The sequence below is a fragment of the Anser cygnoides genome, chromosome 5 (assembly GCF_040182565.1).
Source record: "Anser cygnoides isolate HZ-2024a breed goose chromosome 5, Taihu_goose_T2T_genome, whole genome shotgun sequence".
Lineage (NCBI taxonomy): Eukaryota > Metazoa > Chordata > Aves > Anseriformes > Anatidae > Anser > Anser cygnoides.
In genome coordinates this window covers 40,523,858-40,548,492 of record NC_089877.1, presented here as the reverse complement: position 1 = coordinate 40,548,492, position 24,635 = coordinate 40,523,858, and the positions used below count along the sequence as shown (strand labels likewise).

The window sequence follows — 24,635 nt, the reverse complement described above, 5'->3', positions numbered from 1 at the left end:
AATTCTTTGTACTGTTTTAAATTATTCTTGTATGCGATTTAAATTTTATGTTCACATTGTATTGCTAAAATTCGTTTTGGAACTTCTCTTTAATTTTTGTTTCAGAGAGCAGCTGCTAGCATGGCTTCAAGGGAAGACAGCAAAAATGACAGCACTGATAAGCAGGACAGAAATGCAGAGCCAGAACAATCTCATTCTAATACAAGTACTCTGACAGAGAGAGAACCAAGTTCTTCCAGCCTCTGCAGTATTGATGAAGAACATTTAACTGATATTGAAATTGTCCGCAAAGTCTTTTCTTCTAAAAGAAGTAATGTTAATTTTCTAACTGAGATTTTTCGACAGGTAAAGAACCTGCTTTAGAATGCAAGAATATTGACTATTATACTGTATACGATGTCAGAGTTTTTTCAAGTGTATTTGCTAACCAGAACATTATATGAGTATATGTTTTTGTCATCTTGCCTTTAAAATTAAAGCATTAGAAAATATTTCAGATTTTTTCCCTTTTAATCAGAATATCTCCAATTCCTGATTTCTCTAATTCTATTTATTTCCTAACCGGCTTTAGAGCGTTTAACTTGGACTTTACAGTTCCCTATAGACAGGAATGTTTGATCTTTTCATGCATCAACCCCATAGCTATTAGAGCTCATAACCAAATGTAAAAATAAACCTGCTGTAGGAGTCTGCAGCTGTTCAAGAGCTGTTTTAGGAGCAGTCAAATGCCCTTACCTTGACAGCATTCATCAGAAGAGTGAGACAGATGGCTACAGAAGGTAGCATTCTGCTTCTGACTTCACTGCAACCACAAGTGTTAGCTAAGTGTACTCAAAATAGTGTTTTTCAGATGTAAACTTTAATAAATAAATTGAAATTAAGAACATATGCCAGAATACTGAGTCTTTCCTATAATACAAAGATACTTAGCTTTGAGTTCAAAGCAGAAAAATGGAACTAAGTAGATTTTCTGTATGTCCCAGAGAATAGAACAAAAGGTGAAGAGCTTTTTCTGAATAAAATTAAAGAAAAATACGCTAACTTTCAGTTGAAGTGCAAGATGCTAATTGCTTTAAACAATATAAAACTAAACATGCAAAATCTCCAGTATTTCTGGATGAAAGGGTTATTTTTGAATGAGGTGAATGTCAGAAGCATATCCACTGAAACTTATCCATCAGAAGCTTAACCACATCCCATGTGTTGAAGAACTTGGACACGTTACTGAAGGAGATAGCAGAGTTACCAAATTTAGACTGCCACTCGGGTTGACAGAGCCCGAGGCATTGAATGTAGATTCAAAATTATTGATACATCTATTTACAACCCTTTCGTTTTTTTTTCTTCACACTTCATTTTAATGGGTTTCTTCTTTTTCTTCACACTTTTTAGCTTGATACTCAGATGACACATCCATTTCTGGAGAGAGAGCATATTGTTTGTGTCAAGTGGGCACTACTTAAAGGAGTCAGTGAGTTTTCAACATTCACACCGTGGGCTCCATAAAACAATGTGTTAATGTAGTTTATCTGTTCTTTTTTTCTTTTTTTCTTTTTTTTTAATACAGTTAGGTCATCATGGTCTTTGGTAAATGCATTTGTAGTTCGTTGAAACCTGACTAATGTTAAAAGTTCCTGATATCTGACTACTTGTTACCAGTACAGCAGGTACATAAAACCTCCTGAAGAGGGCAGAAATTGGCCGTCACACTGACTCAAATGCATTATTTTTAAAAATAATAATTTTGAAATCTTTTCAGGGAGTCAAGCTACTGTTTTGAATCTCATCTAGATAAAAATAAGATATGTGCCTACCTAGTAATGTATAACACTTAAATCAGTTCTAAATGACAAAATTTCAACTCCCCTCTTCCAAGTCCTCTGAATCAAAGGTGCTGTAGTAGAAACTTCTGCTCACTTGTTTTGCATGCTTTTGATGAGTGTTTGTGCTCTAATTTCAGCAGTTCTGGGCACTGAGTAGATCTGCCTGTACAGATTCTCATATCTGTCTCTTTGGCAGTGAAGTTTTCAATTTACTTTGTTGACAAGTTTTCTTGTTAAAACTTTTTCTCCATTGCCTGTGTGCACACTTTCAGATTTCAGATGAAGAAAGTGAGCTAACATTTAGGTTCAGGAGTAATTTACTCGTTCAGATCCTACAGCGGTTGTAAGGTTTTTTTTGTTTGTTTGTTTGTTTGTTCTCTTATGCCTTAGAACCTGGCCATTACAGAGCACTAGTTTAGTACTTATCTTGATGCTTCTTGACTTTATAAGTACACTTTGTACTTAAAACTGTTCAATTCTAATTACAGCTTGAAGCCACGTAGTTTAGTTCCAACTTGATATCAAGTAATGTAACTGGGCTTTTGTTTGTTTCTGTTTCTACTCCCAGGCATTTCTGTTGCCAATATGTGAAGCCGCTGCCATGAGGAAAGTGGTAAAGGTTTATCAGGAATGGATTCAGCAAGAAGATAAGCCCTTATTCATGAAAGAACCTGAAGAAATAATGCAGTGTACAGCTGTAGATTGTGATGAAAATGTTGTAGACCATAATTCATCAGAGAAGGCAAAAGAAAGAGAAGAGGTAAAATATTGTTGGTTACTCTTTGTGCATCTTTTACACAGTAGACAGAGGCAGAGACCAATTGGCCTTCTCAACAGACTATAAGTGGTTTAGTTGGGTGTTACAGCATGTTGAGGGGAATGAAACAAAGGTAATTAAACAGCGTATATATGTGCTACCGATTTGTTCCATTATCTGTAGATATTTATGTGGCTATTTAAATTTAAAGAAATCATATAGATTTATAAACTACTTCCAAGATATGGTTTATACAGTATGCCAACTTTCAGCTGTGTAAAAATTATATACAAATAAATGGGTAAGAAGAAATAGTAATTACTTTATCCAGATACTTTAAAATAATTGCTACAAACACCTTTAAACATGATGTTCTCTTTAAGATGTATCTGTCTGACATGTATTATCTATTACATCCTTTGTCCTTTAATGTAAAACAAAAACTACCTGTCAACAGATCAACGGGATTTTAAGAGCAAAATATTTTTCAGGAAAAAGGTATGAACTCCAGTCATGTTAGAAATTCAAACTGGGCAAGAAATGGCTGTTACCAAGACACTTTGCATAAACTGTCCGAAATTGATACTGAAGAGCAAAATGTACGAGCTGGAGTGCAGTCAGTATTGCAGGTATGGAATGAACTTGATATCTAATTTTCAGCCTAATAGTAAAGATCATGGTATCAGTACATGAAAGAGTAGAATATAGCATAATACTCTTGCAAAGGCATCCCATGCCCCTTCAAAGCATCTCCAAATTCTGTAAATTATTTTAGATATAATCAAAAGTATATCATTTGAGGTTCTTTGAAATGCATTTATGGTCATAGAAAATATGTGCATTTTATGTATAATATGTACACACAAACTTACATTGTGGTGTGTATATGACTGTAGCCTTCTATCCAAAAGAAAATTTATTCTAAACCAAACAGGTGTATATTTACTACTATTTACTACTCCATTGTGTGCACTTGAATTATGGGTTACCATCCCAATTAGAATTCAAAGTTTTTACTGTAGCTTGAATGATTTCCTATAATGCTGTACACTGCTAAATATAAAAATAAACTTTGTAACTGAAATGACTTTTTAATTCAAACTTTATAACAATTTAACCTTCATAATCTTTGCATACAATGACTGTGTAGAATATGTATGACGTGCTTCTAGGAAAGGAATGAAGAGTCTTTGTCCATTTGCAATGTATTTTTAAGGTTCAGTCGTCTGTGAATGTCTGGGAGATTCTTCATGTTGAAGTTTTTCTAGACAGAGGTTCATTTGACCAGCAAATATCTTCTTTAGCCAGAAACAGAATCAAGACATTCTGTCCCAGCACAGCGTCTGAATTTGAGAGGTTTCCGGACCTAGAACCACATTTGCCATTTGCTGTGAATGAAGAATCCAAGACTTCTATCTTAAGTTTTCTTCCCATTTAATTCTTGCATAGGCTTATTTCTAGGCCCTTCAAGGAGGGTAGGTTCATTAGCTAAAGCAAGTAACTTTTAAGTGCATACTAATAGTTTTTAATCATTAAACTCCAAAGCTCTCAGTAGAGGGAGATTACAAGTGTAGAACCAATGATTTCATGAACATGTGGATTAAGAAAGACAAATAAATTGGAGATCTAGAGCTGCCTGTGATTTAAGTATTTCCTAACCTCACATGAAAATGTAACAGCACTTTAGTAGTAGGTCCTGTAACTTCTGAAGGGTCCATGCCTGCTTTGGTTTCATTGTTTTCATTCTAAAAGCCCTAATTCACTGTCCACTGAAGTCAGTGGAAAACTTGCTAATATTTAATAACATTGAAATCATTCAGCCTTAAGAAGGCTTGTTCACCAGAGGATAGAGTCCAAATCCAGCCTGTCATAATACTCTTTACTAGATCTTTTTTTTTTTTTTTTTTAAATATTCAGTATGTTACCCTTTTTCATCCCAAGAACGTTATTACATTAAATGGTATTACATTAAAGAGCACTCCAGAGGACATAATTATTTTCTGTCCTCACAATAGATGGACTCGCCATTAATTATTGCCTTCTGTGAAAAATACATTCCCCAACCTTCATAATGTTTTAACCCAGATTAAAGACCAAAACTGAGAATAACTTATGTTAAGAACACAGTTATTTAAAGTCTAGTAGTGTATACATCTGTTTGTTTTTTGTTGTTGTTTTATGTTGCTTTTGTTTTTTTTCTTGTTGCTGCATAATGCTGACATAGTACAATATCATTCCACTGCACAAGGAGCAAAGGATAATCAATGGCACGAAGAATTGCTTTGACTATGTTTTTCATTCATTTCTGCATATTGTGAAAACAGTACCTTTCTGGATACAGGCTTACATGCTTGAATTCCCTTAACTCCATCATGTACTTTGGCGGGCTTCCTAACATAAATATCTAGGAAGTAGTACTTGTGACCATTCAAACTTGACAGCACGGTTAATCCTAGTAGCTTTTATAGTTTATATGCCTGGTATGTTGCACCTTGGAAGAGGACAGGTAAGTAGCATCCATAAGAAGATTTTCTGCAGCTTACAGAAACTTTTAAAACCTATTAAAAAATTCTGCTGCTTTCTTTCCATATAGAAGAATAACTTACATAAATTATGTAAATATACCTATGAGAAAAGTGAATTTGGTGGCTGTGGTTTTGGTTGTGAGCTACAAATAGCTTACAAGAACTCTTATTTGTCTTGTTTGATGAGAGTGTATTACATGTGTGGTAGTGGTAGATCTGTAGCAGTGGTGGGTACGGGCTTCCAATGAACACAGTTTTGCACTGTAAAAGGAACCAGAAAGCCAGTTCCTGAAGCCAGTGCCACTACACGTTACTTGGCTGCCATATTTTTTCCTGGAAATCTTGTCCTTTTTTCTCCCTTTGAACCATCCTGGGGTTCATCCTCACATGAGCTTGCTGGGTATTTGACATTTGTCAATTTTATGAAGATTTTGGTATGTGATTTCATAGAACCGAGGAGGTAGTCCATATCTGATTTGCAGCATCACATGGAGCTATTATAAAATACATGCATATTTGAATCGTACTGCTGGGTATGATGGCAACCACTTTGGAGAAGGTATCCTGTTTCCTATTTCTGGTAAGCCATGCTGATTGTGATGGGATGAATACTGTAGATTCCTAGAACGTAGTACACTCTTCATCATGCTGATGCACAAAGAGTGTACAAGGACTCTTTCAAGTAGTTTAGTGTGTGTTATACTAATCAGTTGCTCATTTACAGTGGAACTTCTGTGCTTAAAGAAGCAGTGGACTTCTTTACTGGAACATTTTTGTCCATCATACTAAATAAAATTGTGTAATTTTTTGTAGCATATATCTAGGAGAACAAAGATATACAAATAGGTTTTATAGATAATTTTTTTAATCTATTGGTTTTTCTGTAGCTTTATCATCAAATCAAGCTAACTTGTGTTTAAATACATACTTCTGAGTGTATGTGCAGCCCATTCTGTTAATCATGGGTGTTGTCTTTCCGTGTTACTATCAGCTAAACTGTTGAAAATATCAAAGTGCTTCAAACTCATTACATCCACTTTTTTTTTACTTACAGGTTTTTATTATAAATTCTTCAAACATATTCTTTCTTGAACCAGCAAATGAAATTAAAATTCTGCTGGATGAACACACTGATATGTGTAAACGCATTCTTAATATCTACCGCCACATGGTAGTCCAAGTGACTATGGACAAGAAGACTTGGTAAAATGCTAATGTTTTTGTCTTAGATTATTAGTTCACAAGATAAATGTGAGATGATGCTTGGTAGTAAACACAGTAGGATGGTATTGACTATGTGAATCTGTTCCTCTAAATCAGTAAATGCATGGGCTTTAAAATCACAACTTACCACAGGGGAAGTGGTGAGCTCCTCTGTTAATGCCGGTAATAAGCACTAGCTAGTTTGAGTCAGCTTAGCCCTCAATGAAAAAAGAAGTAAGCTAGAGTATACAGACTACTATCAAGGATCGACTGATGACATTTTTCCAGGACATTCTGCTCATGTGTCAAAGTGCTAAGTATGAAGCTTCACAGCCTTATTTAAAAACAAACAAAAATCCTCAGATAAGCCTGGATAATTGTTATAATGAGATCTGAGTTGTTCTTGATCTATAATTAACTCCAGCTTTAGACACTTCTTTACAATAGTCCATTTACTGCTTTAACTGTTTTGTCCTTTCCAGTGTTTAAGATTCATAGCAGGGACAAGGGACCCTCCTTCAAAGTCATCTGCATTATTTCCCCCTCTTCTTTAAATAGCTGTCTTTAATGAGGTAATATATTGCCACCATTCTCCATTGTAAGGAAGCAGCATCAAGGGGATTTCAGATGGCTGATTTATTCCATTTTAACTTGACATGCATTCAGTCTCTCACTGGGTAAATAGAGCTGGCATTACATGTCATTTAAAATTTGTTTGCTCATGTTAGGAAATAAGGAATCAGTTCAAGGCTAGCCACTGGGAAATTTGGGAGTAATAAAAGAAAACAGATCACACTAAATTAGTATTTTCTTCCCCAGTTTCTTGTCACTAAAGAAGTGGCTCTAGACTGTGATGACAAAGTTTCTGTGCCACACAAAAGAATTAATGAAGTTTGTTTATGATCATGTAACATTGCCAAAACTTGTCATTCATACAAAAAAAGTATAAACTCAGATCAGAAATATGACTAAACCTTTGTCCTGCAATTTCAGGCCATTGAAAGTGATGACCCTTGAACAACCTTGCACATGATGTTACAGGGCAATAGGGGTTCCTCACTGTGAAAGTCAAGTGTGGAAGGCATGGGAATAATTTGTTTTACAAGAAAAAAGTTAGTCTGTTTGCAGTGTGTTTGGGCAAATCAAGCTCAGTCATTGTCTTTAAAAGTATCTTGGTATATATAGAATTACAGTAAAATAGTAACTCTAAGTTTAATATTGTTTTGCAGGGAACAGATGCTACTTGTGCTGCTCAGGGTTACTGAATCTGTGCTGAAAATACCACCCCAAACTTTCTTGCAGTATCAAGGAAGAAAAAACTCCACCTTAGCAGGAAGACTTGCAGGACCTCTTTTCCAGGCAATTAAACATTAATTCACTTTAATTAATTCAGTTTGATTTTGACCAAGAGACTAGAAGCAACAGCTGCTGTTGACTGGTTTGTTCTAGGATCTGTAAAGTCCTCAGATTCTTTAGCAGGGTGAAAAAAAGATAGAAAAGATTTAAATGTGATGAGAACTAGGTGAGGACAGTGTTACAAAACTGTTCGACAAAATTTGTAATGTATGGAAAGATCTTACGCAAGTCAAACCAGTTGTTCCTCAAAGTCAGAAGCACATGTTAACATAATACTTGATTATTCATGGAAAGTCTGTGTACTGGCAAGGAAGTGAACATTAGGACTACACAAAAATGTTTGTGGCAGTTAGAAACTTCTTTTTAAGCAGTAATATTGAATGTTGTCATCTTTTGTTGGTAAGCCAACATTTCTCATTTTATTCTTTTAGACTCTTATAGTAGCTTGGATCAAAGCAAATCTAAATGTGTACATCTCTCGAGAACTTTGGGATGACTTGCTGTCTGTAATGTCATCACTGACGTATTGGGAAGAGCTGGCCACTGAGTGGTCATTGACAATGGAGACACTAACTAAAGTATTAGCTAGAAACCTCTATAGCCTGGACCTCAGTGACCTGCCATTGGATAAATTAAGTGAGCAGAAGCAGAAAAAACACAAAGGCAAAGGTAAGACAGCACTATATACGTATTTTAAGAGTTTGAGTGGAGCTAATGAGATGCTGAGTACAACGGAGTTTTTGTCCCGTCTTTTCAGAGTACCTAATTAGACATAACTGTCACCTGAAATAACCCAGTTTCTTTACAGTAAGGCTGTTTTTTAGAACCACTGTGAAATCCTACCATAAAGGTTCAGTCCTGCAAATAGGCACATACGGAATTTAATTCCTAAAGGTATGTAGAATTAAACCCAAAATTTTACACTACAGTGGGTTAAACCTTTCTATTTTTATCAAATAAAAGTTGAGTCCCAATCATAACATCTTGAAATTAATGAGGATTACATGTCTGGTAAAAATTAGGTAGCAAGTGCCTATTGCAAGCATAACTGGAACACGGATCCTGAAATACTATGAATGTTGATTAAAGATAAAATGTTAGGTGAACATAGTTTTGTTTGAGCAGTAACTCACTGCTAAACCGTGGTGAAGACTGGTTTTGTTAAAGTGACTTACTTTGACTAAGTGAAATGATACTAGTACCATGTGAACGGTACCAGTTTTTAAACTGATTCCGATATGATGCAGGACTCTGTAGCACTAAACATGGAGAGAGAGGGTGGCTACTTGTATTGTTATAGTTCTGATATTGTTGAGGCAGGAAATCTGTCCTCCTGTATAGAGTGCTGAATTGAGATTGTCAAAGCCTGGCTTCTGTTCCCAAATTAGAGACTGACTTCCTGCATGTCACCACAAGTCTTCGTTTAGTCTGCTGTATAATACGTGTATGTTCTTTAAAAAGGGCTTTGAGAGGCCGTACTGTATTTAAGATGAGTAATAAAGATGGAAAAAAGTGTAATTTTTAGTCTACTTTTTAATCTCTCTGTATTCTGATGGATGTGGTTCATCACACATCTCTGAGGGAGAACCAAACCTAAGGGAAGGAACTTACAACTTCCCTAGGGTTTGCCAGTGAGAAATAATCAATATTCAGTGTGCACATTCCTTTCCCAGTCTTAAAGAGGATATTCCTGTAGCCTGTATTTACCAATGATGTTTTCACATGCTTCCAAATTCCTCATCTTGGGCAGAGACATCCATACTTTCATTTTGTTCTTCTTCTACATGACAACTGAACAAACATACATTTTTCTTTCTGAGAGATTGCTCCAGACCATGCATTTTTGCTTTCCTGTTCTATACAGCTTCTTTTTCTTTGAAAAGATGGTTGTTGTTGTTTTTAAAAAATAAATAAAACTGATACTGGATAAGAATGTGTATAGTTATGTTGAATAGAGGTTTAAAAAATATTTTGATTCATCTGTATCACCCATACAGAGCCACATGAGAAGAGTTTATGTTAGCTTTCAGCAGTAGAATTCCAGAGCCTCCATTATTAAATGTGAGTTGAAGAGTTAACTCTAGTGGGTTTTGGAAGTAATAAATTCCATACAGATTATGTCCAATTTCTTTGGCTCTGCTGATTTGTTAATAATAATGAACATGCTCTATTAAGGCTCACTTTCCAAGAAGATGCCCTTTTAATGATCGTAACTGTTATAAAGTATAATTTGTGATCATGAGTCAGTTCAGTGTGGGTAAGGAAATATACTGCAAATATTCGTTAGTTCACTGGGCTTTTTTATGTACAGTTTCTTGAAAACTCCTCGTGAGCTTTATTGACTTTGATATAAATGTCAATTCTGAATTTGTTACATCTTTTCTTCTTATAGTATTTTTAGGGTGAATTTCCAAAAAGTCTTCTTCTTTGAGCCTAAATTCCCTTTTACTTGCTTTTGCATTTGATGATAAAATATTTTATCATTTTTACTTCATGTTCCTCAAGTGTCACAAAGTTATTTGGCAAACAACTGCAGTATTAATGGTATGTAATGTATGATTTTGTGTGTTTTGTCTAACAGGAACAGCAAAGGTTGAGATAGAGGTAAAATGTATATAGTTACACATTTTATTTGTCTACAGTCTTTGTAAAACCAGTTTTCTTGTGTTTTTGAACTTAATTGGTCAGAAAAGAAAATCACAATAGCTTAATAGCACCAGTGCTTCTGAAAAAAAAATTCAGTATCCCTCAGTTAATGCTAGCTGAGTGGATCTATAGAGATACTTAAATATAGTAACGTGCTGTTTAGCTTTTAAAATCATGCTAGCTTTGATAATTTATCCAACTTTAAATCTCTCTGAAAGAATACAACTGTCACTGTTTGGTGATACCAGCATAGTAGAGAATAAATTTACAATTCTATTTTTGTAGGAGTTGGGCATGAATTCCCCAAATCTTCTGTTGATAAGTCCTTTTCTAGAGGCTGGAGCCGTGATCAGCCTGGACAGGCACCAATGAGACAACGCAGTGCTACAACCACTGGATCTCCAGGAACAGAAAAGGCAAGAAGCATAGTACGGCAGAAAACAGTTGGTACGTATCTGTAAAAGCTGATTTAAGTGACATTTGAGAAAGGGGAAGGAATTCATAACTGACATTGTAGCTACATGGTTAACTTTTTTTTTTCCCCACAAAAGTATACTCTCTGCAGTAATTAGTTGAATATATAAATGTAAATGATGTAGTCTTACATGTTTTGAGGGTAGATGAATAGCTTGTTGTTACTACAATTACAGTTACTGCAAATGAGAGTAATGTAGTTAAGTATTGTGTAACTTTAAATGTTTGATCACATGCTTAAGATGCATTAGAAAAATAATACTGTTGTGTGTCTATGGAAAAGAAAAAAAAATTGAGTAATTTGATCAATGGTATGGATAGGTGGCTTTTTAAGTCTGTTTTCATAAATTATGCACACAATAGGTTGAGTATTTTCCAGCTGTGGAAAGAAAAGTGTGAGAATTATGTACATGTCTGCATAGTTCATAAAATGTGTTGTCTTTTACTATACCCTGAATCTTGCGTTAATGAGAGATTGGCGCAGCCGTGCAGTTCTCCATTTCTGAAGTGACCTATTTCTCAGTTTCATTACTTGCAGATACTCTTTCCTGTGTTAGAAATGACTGATGGTAGTCAATGGTTTAGATGGATTGCTCAAAAGAAGACTCATTTACATTTGTATGATTTGCATACCATATCTTAACATGAACTGGACTGTAAATTTCTTTATTTTGTTTTCTTATCTTGATGATCTCAGTGCTATCCATTATGTGAAGGAAGTTTAAGCGGATTTTACTTTTTCATTTAAAAGAAGAACCTTTTAAGGAGTATCTCATGCTTTTTCACTATCTCTGTAGTAGTAGTGGCTTCAGTCACGAAGTGTTCTTGCACTGATACTTTTTGGAAGCAGGTACAATCTGACGCAGTTTTAGAACGCAGGAATGGTAATCAAATATGTAATAGTGTTAACTTTTCAGAGATTAACATCTCTGTTAGCTTTCCAAAAATCTTCACATTTGTTTTTTGAAGTCACAAAGGTTATTTAGCAAAGAAAATTATTTGAATATTCTTCAATATTCTTAATAAATTTTGAAGATCTGTTTACGAGTAGCATCTGAAGCCTTCTGTTGGGGTGGGAGAGTTGTTTGTTCTGTAAGCACTACTATAAAAATGCTAATTTTGTGTATCCAAATGCTGCACAGCATTTTCTTTATCTCATGCTGACAGCTAGTTTGACTCAAAAGTTTTGCTTACGGATTGCAGATACTTTAAATGTAACTTCTGCTTCTCTTCAGATAGGCTGTGATTAACTGTTGCAGTATTTTTTCTTTAAGTCTTAGTTGTCTTAACAAGGTAAAGCTCATGTTAAAATTTCTCCCTCTCAAATTATTATTTCAGATGTCAAAAGGTTATACTGCTTGATCAATTTTTAATGGTTTTGTTTTGCTGTTATTTGAAAGATGGCTATTTATATGATGTTAGCCCTAAAATCACTGTTTATACTAATCAAGCTATATATTGACCTTGTTAGCAGCAAAATAATCTGATTTTAGTTTCACTATACTTCAGCTTCCTTCATTTGGTTCTTTTTTGCCTTATATTCAATATTAATGAGCCAGGTTTATATTACTGTAACCAGTTAAAATTTCATCTCTATTCATTTTATAGAACACCATCCATAGACAAGCATCTTAGCATTAGTAGGATAATTTTAAAAGATGAAAAGCCCCCAGAAAGTTTCCAGAGCCAGAATCCCAAACTCTTCAGTTCTTCATCAACATCTTTTTAAAAGATGTTGATGAAGCATCTCATCACGTTACAAAAGCATACATCTTAACTGTCAGCAAAGATTTGCTTGTTATTGTCTCAGGTCTTCTAAGAGAACTGTTCAGGTGGTTCCTGACCTGTGCCAGTTAAAATAGGGTCACATAACAAAAAAATGGTTTATAGTCATAATAAGTAAAATTTTCTGTATAACATTTTGCTAGTTTGTCTGCTTCAGTTAATTAATGCTGCAAGCAAAGCCTAGAATCGAGTCAGACCTCAGATGTGTTGCATGATATCTGATATGTAGTATATTTCCTTTGATTGTGAGTAATATACTCTTTATATCTGAGTAGGTAGGATGTGCATGTTGAATAAGTTATGGTAAGAAAAAGCTGGGGTTTCTTTTTCATCTGTTTTATGTTGTACACATTTTGTGTACATCTGCACACCTTTGTTTTTTGAGCCATCCTCATGCCAGCGCACGTCTATTGCTGCACTATTGTGTTTTAGTCAAATAAAAATCACAGCTTTCCTGATATGCAGTGTGTACATTTTTAGCCTGAACTTATGTAAAGTAATGTTTGGAAAAGGGCCTTTAAATGCATATGGGTTGAAAAATCTTTTGTACGGCTAGATATAGAATTTGTAGGCAGCAGATTCTCGTCCTATAAAAGTACCGGATCTGAAGGAATTTAGGGGTCTATTGTTCTGTGTTTTTTTTTCTATAGATAACAGCGCAAGGTTTTGAACTGACATATCTAGTCTACATTTTGTGTTAAGTCTGACTCTATTTAGACTACTTAATTGAACGTGACACATCTTATTGAAAATAATTATTCAGTGAGATCACATTTTCATTTTACAGCATCACAATGTTAATCTCGCTTTCAGTAATAATATCTTACATTTTTCCTTTGAAAGTTTCTCTAAAATTTCCGTCTTCCAAATTGTAAATGTGATTTTCTATTCCCTCTTTTTAGAATCAAAGTAAGATGGTGGAAGAAAATCAGTCAAATTACAAGGGACACTTATTTTTAATGATTTGTATTCAACATAGTATCCAATCTCAAAAGTTTGGTTTATTTACTCTGTAGCTTGACATTTTCTCTCTTGCCTGCAGTCATTTTAAAATGCATAATGATGAATGCAATGCATTTAACCATGACTATATTCTGAATTTTAATATTGCGTCTCTTAAAAAGAAGTTAAAGACCTGCATGTAGTTGTCTTTTTTTTTCTTAAGTTGGTTTCTGTCTTTTAAACTAAATTTAATTTAAAACAGAGGATGGCTTCAGTCTTACAACATCTGTCTTTCTGAATTGTTTTTTCAAACTGTTGTTAAGATTCCACCTAAGTTGTGCTGCATTCGTCAAATGTGTTTTCTGCTCTATGTACATAGACCTACCCAAGTTATCTTCATGTTGCTGTGTTAGAGACCATTCTTGAAGAAGATTTATAAGTGTGATGTGCTCAACGTTTCCTGTACTTCATTCTTTTCTTCTGAATCCCATATAGATTAGGAGCACTGAGATTCTAAGGGTACATTCCATGTTTTGAAAATATGTGTGTAGAAGTTCAAAGACTGCTTAAGTATCGTGCAAACGATATTTATGTAGGATGAACTGAAGTTTCCTTAAGAGAAGTTTATCAGCAACTATTTTAGCATAAGTTCTCAAATTTGCAACAATTCAAAAAGGAAACTGCTTGAAACCATGAATAGTATTTTTTGAAGAACTTGAGCTGTACTTTGAAATTGAATGCAATATCAGTTCTTGCTATGTCTTACTACGGCAATCGAAAACAAATGTCATAAATGTTCTCTTTAAATCTATTGGAAAAATTGCAGTTATAACCTTGATCCTGTTGCCACAATTCTTTTGTAAATTTTCTTTCTGTAGGGCTGTTTGCAGGATATGAGAAACAAAAAGGTGAATTAGGATCAGTTTAGAAAGATTTATCCAATATCCATTAAAATAGAGACCCTGTGGATAAGAATGTAACCCTTTGAGTTGACAAACCATTTCACTTCAGTCATTTCATTTTTAATGCAGAACTATACGATGTTGTATTGCATTTTTTTTCCACACAGAATTGCTTGTTTCCTTCTTACAATTTTGAATCTCTTTTGAAGAATCTTAAATTCAAGACTATAGGTCAAAATTCAGATGTACTTATTTAGGAGCAAACCAAAGTAAACTAGAAAAATGGAAATGTAGTGTAAGTTGTTTTTCTTCTGTTAAAAAATATAAATTTCAGAGTGCTTGTGGAGTGCTTTAATTTTGATTTTTCAACCCCTGATGCAATGGGAGAAAAAAAAAGTGTTAATTAGTTTCTTGGTTTTGAATGCAAAATCTCTGTAATAGTCATAATAAAAGCATTGTTGCTGCTTTACATAAAAGTTGAAAACTCAAAATGTCTTATCAGTGTCCACTGATTTTTTCTTTCTTACAGCTCTGCCAATATCTGCCGTGCTGAAATGTTTTAATTTTTAAATTTTCTTCCTTTTTATCTTTGTTTTCTCTGTTGCTGCTTTTTCTGTGACACAAGCCTTTCATTATAGTCACTCTTCTTTTTTCCTTCCCCACTTCTTTCTTTTCCTTTTTAAAGCCATGAGAAGCCGATCCATTGGTGAATGTGCTCTGCCATCGGCCTATATACGCAGTGCTAAAAGTGCTCCTGTTCTGATCCATACTTCCAAACCCTTCTTGCCTGATATTGTTCTCACTCCCCTTTCTGATGAGCTTTCAGGTAGTGCCACCTCTGCTAATTTCTGCACCCCCTTTATCACTTTTTTAAACCTTCTGCTTTCAAATTCTGCAAAATCATTAAATTTTTCAAAGTAAAAATACTTGGGGGATGGGATGGGGGGGAGAGGGGAAGAGATTAAGAATGAATATTTTGAATTATGTAATATCATGCTATTTCGCAATCCATTCTGGAACTGTTAGAAGTTAGTGCTGTGCCAATGTTTACTATCATAAAAATGAAAATTAGAGGAATCTCTTGCTTTCTGAATTTATTGGTAAGCATATGTGTGGCCAACCATGATAATGATATAATTTAGCTCCCATGAAAAAAGAATTCCTAAAGTATATGGTATCATATAGTATGCTTTACAGAATGCCTGTTTTTCATTAGTATATAAAACCATAAAGAGTTAAATACAGTTTTGGATTCTGAAGTGCTATGGTTTGGTTTCGTTTTCCAAATTATCCATCTTTACAGAGTTGTAGTTTTCTATAATATTATGTTTGACCCTGCAGGATGGTTGGCTAGAAGTTTTTTGGTAGTAGCTTTCTTTGGAGGATAGTCTTTGAGCAAGTAGATTAAACAATTAAGGTTTTCACAGTTTTTTAAAATGCACATATGAAATTTTACAGATAATGTTTTTTCTTGTACCCCAGCTATTAGATAGAAATTAGTAAATGCTGACAATCCTATTACGCCTTTGTCTCAATGAGTACAAAAGTGAAAGCACAGTGGGATATATACACACACACTCAAAACTGTGTACAAATAGAAGGATTTAAGGGCAGTAAATTTTTGTATGGAAGATATATTCCATTTTTTTCCCACTCTCTTCTTGCCTGCCTCTTGTTACCCAAGAAGTATCAAGAAATGTGTTTTGAAAGTTGTATTCTGTGCTGTATTGCCAGAATGTGTTTGTATTGACAGAACATATCTGTCTCCTAGCTGGTACTGAAAAGCTGTCTTTTCTTTCTGCCTTCAAGGAGAAAAAGGGGAGGTAAGGCTGGTTTAAGGAAAGTTGTGATTAGGTGAGATTACCCGGAACTATCAGTTTCAGTGTCTTCCTTACTGTAACATCCTAGGAACCAGGCGAGCATTTCTTCCAAGTATGTGCGCTGTCAGAGACACAGCCCTCTGTGGCACACTCGTGATGTAGTCAGTAAAAACTCTTTAGGATAGTGTCCCATTTTGACTGTATACCAGTGTGCAGGGGTGAGCCCTGGTTGCCAAGGAGGCTGTTCATTTGGATTTTAAAACATTTTATTTTCAGTGCTGATAATACAGTAGCAGTTTTTCATTACCTTAATTTCTTCTTCAGTCTACAAAAAGGAAATTTCTGTTGGCACAAGCACTACACAATTGTATGAAAATGTTTGTATACTTGTATGTGCTAGTCCTGCATACATGAGCACCTAATAAATAATACTGGATCAACATTGAAATAAATCTAGCTGAATTTATTTCAATGTGTGGAGCTGCTTGGCGTGCATTTGGAGTTCTCCATCCAGTAATTTTTAACATCCTAGAAAATCATAATCACTGCATGCATGCATAGTATGCAATCCTCAGGCTGGTTCTTTATATAAAATGAAGTTTATAAAACATACGAAAGATGCATATTGAGGGCTCAGGATGAGATCAGTTTATCATAAATATATATATTAATCTCATCTATAACCTTATCATGCATATTTTAGCTGCATCCTTTGGTCCTCAGTTGCTGCTTTCATGAAGACCAATTTCTTACAGCTGCAAAAAGAAATTCTTGAGGCTCTATAGGCACAATCCATGTTAATATCTGCCTAAGTCAATAAAGACTCTGAAATAGCAGTTGTAGCTAGAGAGCAATACCCATTTTATGGAATGTTAGTTTAATATAGTCAAATAATAAGTTGAACAAGAATGTTGTAGAGAAATTTGTTGCTGGTGAAAGCAGAAGAGAAAGGAAAGGGTTAATAAATCTTGCAGTATACAACAATTTTCAGTTTATGTTTATTTTCTGGAAGAGCTTGTATGTGTACTCTCTTTTTCAATATAGACTTCTCTATTTCCTGTCCAATAGCATCTTTACAGTTCAGTAAACTTTGAATCAGGTCAAGCTTCAATTTTCAAATTATAACTTCCCTTAAAAATTGAGCGTGGAAATTACCACTTTTCATCATATTCCAACACATTCAGTTAGTGCAGATGTATCCGATTCCTCCAGGATATATGCTCTGCTCAGAAGGAAAATATGACAATCCTTCTCCAGTTCTTTCTCAGAAAAGTGTGAGCACTTCAAAATGGGTGACATTTTTAAGGTGACTTCTGATTACCATAATTAAATACTATTGAAATAGTGTAGGGACCATGAAGTAATAATTTGAAATATTTTTAAATGAATTCAACATACTTTCTTCATTTTGGCAATAACACATTGGGATTCTAGGATGTACTGAGTTTACGTAAATGTACTACTGCAGTCCTGAAGATAAACTCTCTAGATAGAACAAGGTAAGTCTGTTTATTGTGGCAACTGTTACTCTTCATTGTTATTCTTGATTTTAAAAGCATATCTACAACTTCTTAAGCAGTATGTCTAAAAAATAAATCTGGGGAATAAATGATTCTATGAAAAAGGAACTAACAGAAAACTGACAAAGCTGTTTTTACCTTACTGTTCAAGTGCCTGTCCCATAAAAAGACAGCGAGGGATAGCTTGAATTTGTGCAATTAGTTGAAGAGACACTTAGCCTTGCCTGTTTCAGTGATTTTATAGTATGTAGTATTCCTGCAACATATCAAGAAATGTGATGAGGAATGTGAAGGTTCTGTATTTTGGTGGATGACGTGAAGTGGGTTGAAGATATTTCCGTACGTTTCCTAGGTGATCCCTGTTGGAACTGCAGCTTTCATTACAGTTAACTATGATTTGTGCTGATGGTAAAGTATTAGCTGTCTCAACAGAGACTAGGAATCACTAATTTAAATGGTCATAACAAATGTTCCTGTCTTTTCATAAGTAAAAGTGATTTTGCTCTAATGTTAGCTGTTGTATGGCTGCAGGATTTTTTCAGTAGCAGGGTTCCTTATTTGGTAATTCTTAGGACTCATTTTGAGTAAAACTGGAAGAAGATGGGGAGGTTAGCTTCCATTTAGCATTTAGTTTTGCATTTTGAAGATGAGAGACGTTTCACAAAACATCCTTTTAGGGGAAAAAAAAAGATATATTGTTAAATAATGTTACTTATAGTCATCTTTTCCCTACAGGGCCAGTTCTTCCATGTCATTTCAAAGCTTTTTTAAAAAAATAATTAAGTCTCAGGTATACGCTATATTACATATGCCATAATATTCATAACTGTGTACTATAGTTTCTGATATTTCAGCAACTTATATACATTCGCACAAGTTATGAAAAAGTAATAGTTTGCCACTTCAGTAGACAATTCTAATTTTCCAGAAAACTTGTATGTTCTCTTTGGAGTTGTGTATTTTTCTGAAGATGTAAATCCCATGAAGGGTACTACTGTTAAGCTAATTTATATTCAAGTTAACCATTTCTTCAAGCTAGTTGGTATAATATTGGCTGAATTATTGAACTTATTGGCACAGCCCTAGCTTTAACTGTATTTCCAATCGTTCCATGGTCTCACTGTTTGTTCTCATGCATGTTAACATTTAAAACCGTGTTCTGATGGTCTAACTCATTTATATTACATTCTGTACTGGATATTATGTGTGTTTGTTTTTAACACTCTAGTACTGGAAAAAGTATATTTATTGTACTTAAGTAAACAAGGCTCTGGACTTTCCTGGCTTTTTAAATCACATAATTAGGATGTAGCAGTAAATAAATATTATCTCTGTATGTAAATTCTAGTGTGTATTACATATACCTTTCTCCTGCAGACATTGATGATGCTCAAATTCTTCCACGTCCACCTCGAGTCAGACATTTTTCACAGAGTGAGGATGCTCCAAGTGAAGTTTTTGGTGCATTAAATGAGGAACAGCCACTGCCACGAAGTAGCAGCACCTCTGACATCCTGGAACCATTCGCAGTTGAACGAGCCAAAGGTGCAGTTCCTGTCATTGACAGTTCATCCCATCACGCTCCAAGCTTACAGAGTTCCACTGAGACCTCTTCAATGCATAGATCCACTGAAAGCCATATTACTGATACAAATAGCAGAGAGTCCTCCTTGGAAGTTGGGGATAGTATTTATGACCATCTTTGTCATTTAATAGGGCCGGTAGAATTTGCAAACACAACCTTTGAACAAAGCCAATATGTTGACCTTGAAGGTGAAGATGATCTTCTTTCCTCTCTGAGAGAATATCTTAAAGAAAAAGAAGAACTTTGCGGTAACTTTGAGATAGATAAATGTGAGGCTTCTGCTCACGAAGGTGATACATCAGTAAATAGGAATGATAGATTACCACTGGATGGATTAGAAAATAGTGATCAGACTGCTCAATGCACGAATAGCATCACTGTTACAGAAAGAGCTGATAACACAGAGCTGCACCTAGAACAAAACCAAAGTGGCTTTATAAGTAATATTGCACCTACTCAAGTAGACATTTTTGCAAGAAATGAAGCGCTCGATAAAGCCAGACAGTTAAATATTGATAAACAATATGAAAGCCTGTTTGATCATGGGTCAAGTAGTCCTAGCAGCAAAGAAGGGAAGAGATATCTGTACAGGCAAGCAGCCACTGAAGCTGATGTAGATTCAGCTGTGGAAGCAGCATTAGCTGAAAAGCATAGAAGTACCCAATTTAACGAAAAAATAACCAACTCACGTGTTATGCATGCAAAGAAAATTCTTCCTAAAGCACAAGTTAACCCTCAAATGCCTCACATCACAGTTACAAGCAAACTGTCACCAACTAAACGGAGTATATCTGAAACAGTAACTCATAGGGCCAAAATCATGAAAATAACAACTAAAAAAAGAAATAGTGTTCATGTAACTTTTAGACCATCTACAGAATCAGTTCAATTTTACAATCCTCTTGAGAACAAAGAGGCTGCTTGGAAAGCACGACTTCGTAAACTCAGTGGCTTCAGTAGTGGTGGTAGCGGTAGCAGCAACAGCGGTACCAGTACAAGCACCAGCTCATCAGCTGTCATGGAGCTGGTTAGACCCGGAATATATAGACCTCTAGATGCGATCAATGCTGCTTCAGTTGGTAGCAAGCAAATTAAGGAAACTCCAGAAACTCAAGCAGCCGTGCTGCAAAAAGAAGGTATTGCAGTTAATCAGTTCCATAATCGTAGTGCATTTAGATCGTCAGGTCAGGAGTCAGCGCAACAGCAGGGTTCCCTGGGTGGTGTTTATAAAACTGTTGTACATGCTCTTTCGAAGCCGAAGGCAAATGTTTCCCCACAGAGGCAGAACAGAGTGCCAGCAGAGGCTCCACTGAGGGATCTGTACAGTCATGTAATGGGCTATTTTGGAAGGAAAGCTGCAGGTGAGCACTAACAGTGTGCAGAGCGCAAAAGGAGAAAGGCAGCACCAGTTTGGCTTAATGCGACTGAAGCAAGCTCTGATAAGCAATCAAAAGGCTTTGGGATGATCACTGCTTTCCCTGTTTGGTTATGCATGCGCCTATAGCCAGCTGATTTTCTCCCAGCATAAGTTACTTTTACATACTTTAAATTACTAATTTCCCTTTTAAAGATATTTAGTTGAACCTCTTTGCTGCTGAAGACCATCATGTTAGGGAAGAGGAAGAGACAGTAAATGACCTGATAAAGGACAAAACCTTGAGAGTTTTGAATTTTCATCTACCATGCAGAGCCTCAAAATTCAGCCTACCAAATGATTGGCATGTGAACATGATATCAGAGTGTACTACTCCCCTGTAACTGTACTTTGTCAGAAGGACCTGGCTATCAACCAGCTAAGTTCAACTGACTACATTTCTGGTTCATTTAGTGTGTTTTCTTCCTCCTCCTCTTCCTCGGCCTCTCCTTTTCCTCCTCCAAAACAAAAAAGCCCCTCAAATTTATATTTGGAGGTCAGTTTAGATAACTTTTTTAAAAGTTGTAAACAGAAATCTGTTACTGGAATGATTTCGTTGTGACAGTTCTCTGTGAATAGTCATAAGGTTTTGTCTGAATCTTTTTCAAAACATTCTGTAGGCCTTTCTGTATGCATTCATCAAAATGGATACAGTTACATCTTGGCAACATCTTTCATTGCTTCTTTTTTCCTTGGAATCATTCATGGATGTTCATGAAAGTCTCATGATAGTCCTGCTAACTATGAGACCTCTCTGGACTGAGCAAAAAAGAAGGCTGTCGCTCTAATATCCATTGGCTTAGTTCATATCCTAAATAACCTTAAATGAACAATAAATTAACTTTCAGCAGTAATGTAGGTTTTCTTTTTTTCCCATTGTTATGCTAGCATGATTAACAGAGGTTCTGTAATGCATCCTGCATTGAGATGTTAATGCCACCTGAGGGCAGTCTGTGAAAGCATAGCACCATGACAAGTGGGAAGTAGTGTGATTGTCACATTTATCCAAAAAAAAAAACAACAACAACAACAAAAAAAAAACAACACAATTTGTTCTCAGTCATTTCTGTTTCTCTGCAGGATCTTTTCTGACAGAGATATCTAGGAAGCATATTTTATTTAAAATCTGTAACATCTAGCAGAGCCTCAACATGGAGCCATGAGGGGAAAATTCTTATAGAGAAAAAAAGAACTGAAAAAACATGAAAACTTTAAAGTCTAAGATCATGAAGTTAGGTCTAACAGCCACTGCTAAAAATTAAAAGGATAATTATGCCAAAAATATAAAACTGATCCTTGAGTGAACTTAATTAATTGTTCATCACCATTGACCATCCAGAGATTGAAGTTTCATTCCATATAGTAGCATGCTGTTTTATTACATAAGACTTTTATTTGCACTATTTATACTAAGTGTATACAGTGCCACATTGACATTTGTCATTATTTTATATCGCAATCTATTTTTTCCACTACATTGCTTTTCATTAAGAATGCAATGAAGAAGGAGTGCCTGTAGGAATAGTATACAATTGTTAGGATTTATTCCTTATTTTTTTGTGATATGGAGGAAGAATATGTGCTGTATCCTTAAAGCAAGCATTAACAACTTTAAGTAGTGCTTTCCTATAAGCTTTCTTGCTCTTAAAGGTTTTACTGGAAATTGACTAACACCTGCTTAGTGGGAAGAAGTTGTTTTACTAATTCCTACAGTAGAATCTGCTTAAAAAGAGGGAATTCTTAAAATGCATGTTTGGCAATTTTGATTTTTTTTTCTATTTATTAGCAGGGCTTCTTATTTGTTGCCTTTTGTTTTGAAATTACGTTGATTTGTTCTTTACTATATACAGTTATTCATTTGCTTTTAGCTAATAGAGAGGACATGAGTCAAAAGCTGCACCCTATTGATAGTGATATTGGCAGCAGCAATACAAATGTTCCTGACCTCATGGATGAATTTATAGCTGAGAGACTCCGCAGTGGTAGTGCACTGGTAAGCCTTTAAACTTCCTATATTTCAATATGTAAGTCTGCACGTTTGTGTGAACTAATAAATGACATTATTAAATCACTTTACTACATAGTAAGACGTTTATCTTACTCTGTTTTTTATGAATCAGAATTCAGAATATCACTAAATTATTCCTTGGCTTTAAATCATTTTGAAAAAGACTTGTGGTATTTTATGCATTTGTGTTTACATTTTTATTAAATTTTCATTGTTCAAACAAGGTAGAGATAACTGTCAGATGAATAGTCTCGTTGAATTAAATGGCTTTAATTGCACCTGCAAAGATCTTTGTACACAGGCAGTTCCAGGATAATAGTTTATATATAAACTTGCAAACCGCAGTGTAATACTGTATTTATGCAAATACTGGAGTACTGTAGTATGGTACTATTCTCTACAGTTTCAGCCAGTGCAAGACTACAAAACTACATTAACATATGTTTTTCCTTTATTTTTTTTCTACTTAAAAGTGTTGAATAATTTCTTGTAGTTTTCTGCTAACAGAACTTTTCATATGCTTTATTCCTATGCTTTTCCAGTAATGTCATGTTGTTTTGATTATCATCTATCATAATAAATTTCTATCAATTTTAAGTCAAGAATTTCTGGTTACGCTTGAATGCTTACCAAATAAGACAAGTGATTTGAAGAGATAAGTGTTTTATTAAGTAGCAAAGAAGGGGGAAATATTCAAAGAAATGATGCAAATGAAGAACAGCATGGGTGATAATTGAAATGTATTGTTTCAAAGCTGTTCCATTCTTTTTTCTACTTTTTTAAGTTTGTTTTTTTTTTTAAGGAAAAGAAGGTCATTCTAAGACAAGCTACTGTAGAAAGTTGGCAACAAGTATCTTAGTTGTTGCTAATAAGGGACAGAAGAAGATTCTTCAAGGTGATTGGAGAAATTAGTTTGTTTATCAGCATCTTTGAGTATGGAAAGAGAGGGCCTATAGAGTTTGTTCAAATGTATGCTTTTTTCTTTTTCTTTTTTTTTTGTATTGAAATTATGTTTATCAAACATTTTTTCATCTTGCGTTACAAGTTAAAAATGCTAACTTGCAGTTAATAATTTTTTACGTATTTCAAGTTGGTAAAACAGAAGTCATCAGAGCTGGCCACAGAAAAAGAAAGAAAGAGAAGGGGGTGTTGTTCATTTTCTCACATAGTTGGTCAAAAATTTTGATTGTTAATAGTTCAGGTGAGAGAGTTGGTACTTTCCTCAGGTAGCAAAAAATGGCCAAGGTAAGTTTGAGTAAGTGCTATGAAACTTGCCTGTCATTGATCTTGCAATCTAGCACACAAAAATGGATATTCTGTTTTAAAACAAAGTACCAAGTTATTAAGATTACTTTTAGATTATGGATCTATTGAACACTAAATCCTTATATTTTGTCAGACTTGTCATTCTGAGTAAATCTCTAATTAGTAGCAAGATGGTGATGGGAAAAGAAGTGACTAGACCTAATGTAAGTCACCTTCAGTCTCTTAGTTTACAATGTGTAAAGATTTCAAGCCATTTCGTAAAAGATCATAAATTTCTACATTTATCTTTGCTCCTTCTCAAACAAACAGTCCTACTTTCCACAGTCCTTTCCACTCCATGAAGAGTGGCTTAAAGAAAAGACTTGAGTAGAACAGCTTACTTTTACATGAGCAAATCTGTATGCGTTATTTCTTGTATATGCTTTTTTTGCCTTAAGTCAATACTAAGTTTTGGCTTAATCATAAGAAAATTAGATGTGGATTAGAAAATTCATTTGCTTGTGGTGTACATTAAATTTTTGCTTATAGCATCATAGTCTGTAAGCCAGAAAACACCATATTTCTTGAAATCCTTTTTCTGCTTGTGCCTGAAACAAAAGTTAACAAGTC

The 24,635-nt window shown here is 34.8% G+C and overlaps 1 protein-coding gene across 18 annotated transcripts in view; it reads left to right on the top strand.

Annotated features, from left to right (window-relative positions):
- Nucleotides 1-24,635, top strand: part of RALGAPA1 (Ral GTPase activating protein catalytic subunit alpha 1) — a 131,425-nt gene that overhangs the window by 25,623 nt on the left and 81,167 nt on the right. For 8 of the 18 annotated variants that reach the window (XM_048059644.2, XM_048059642.2, XM_066998012.1 and 5 more), the window contains exons 10-19: nucleotides 106-345; nucleotides 2,392-2,583; nucleotides 3,072-3,209; nucleotides 6,160-6,308; nucleotides 7,538-7,667; nucleotides 8,096-8,333; nucleotides 10,596-10,757; nucleotides 15,099-15,239; nucleotides 19,131-20,699; nucleotides 22,621-22,745. In XM_048059644.2, the coding sequence (XP_047915601.2) occupies nucleotides 106-345; nucleotides 2,392-2,583; nucleotides 3,072-3,209; nucleotides 6,160-6,308; nucleotides 7,538-7,667; nucleotides 8,096-8,333; nucleotides 10,596-10,757; nucleotides 15,099-15,239; nucleotides 19,131-20,699; nucleotides 22,621-22,745 (3,084 nt within the window). The remainder of the gene's footprint in view (nucleotides 1-105; nucleotides 346-2,391; nucleotides 2,584-3,071; nucleotides 3,210-6,159; nucleotides 6,309-7,537; nucleotides 7,668-8,095; nucleotides 8,334-10,595; nucleotides 10,758-15,098; nucleotides 15,240-19,130; nucleotides 20,700-22,620; nucleotides 22,746-24,635) is intronic. The other 10 variants (XM_048059655.2, XM_066998016.1, XM_048059654.2 and 7 more) reach the window with 4 other exon arrangements.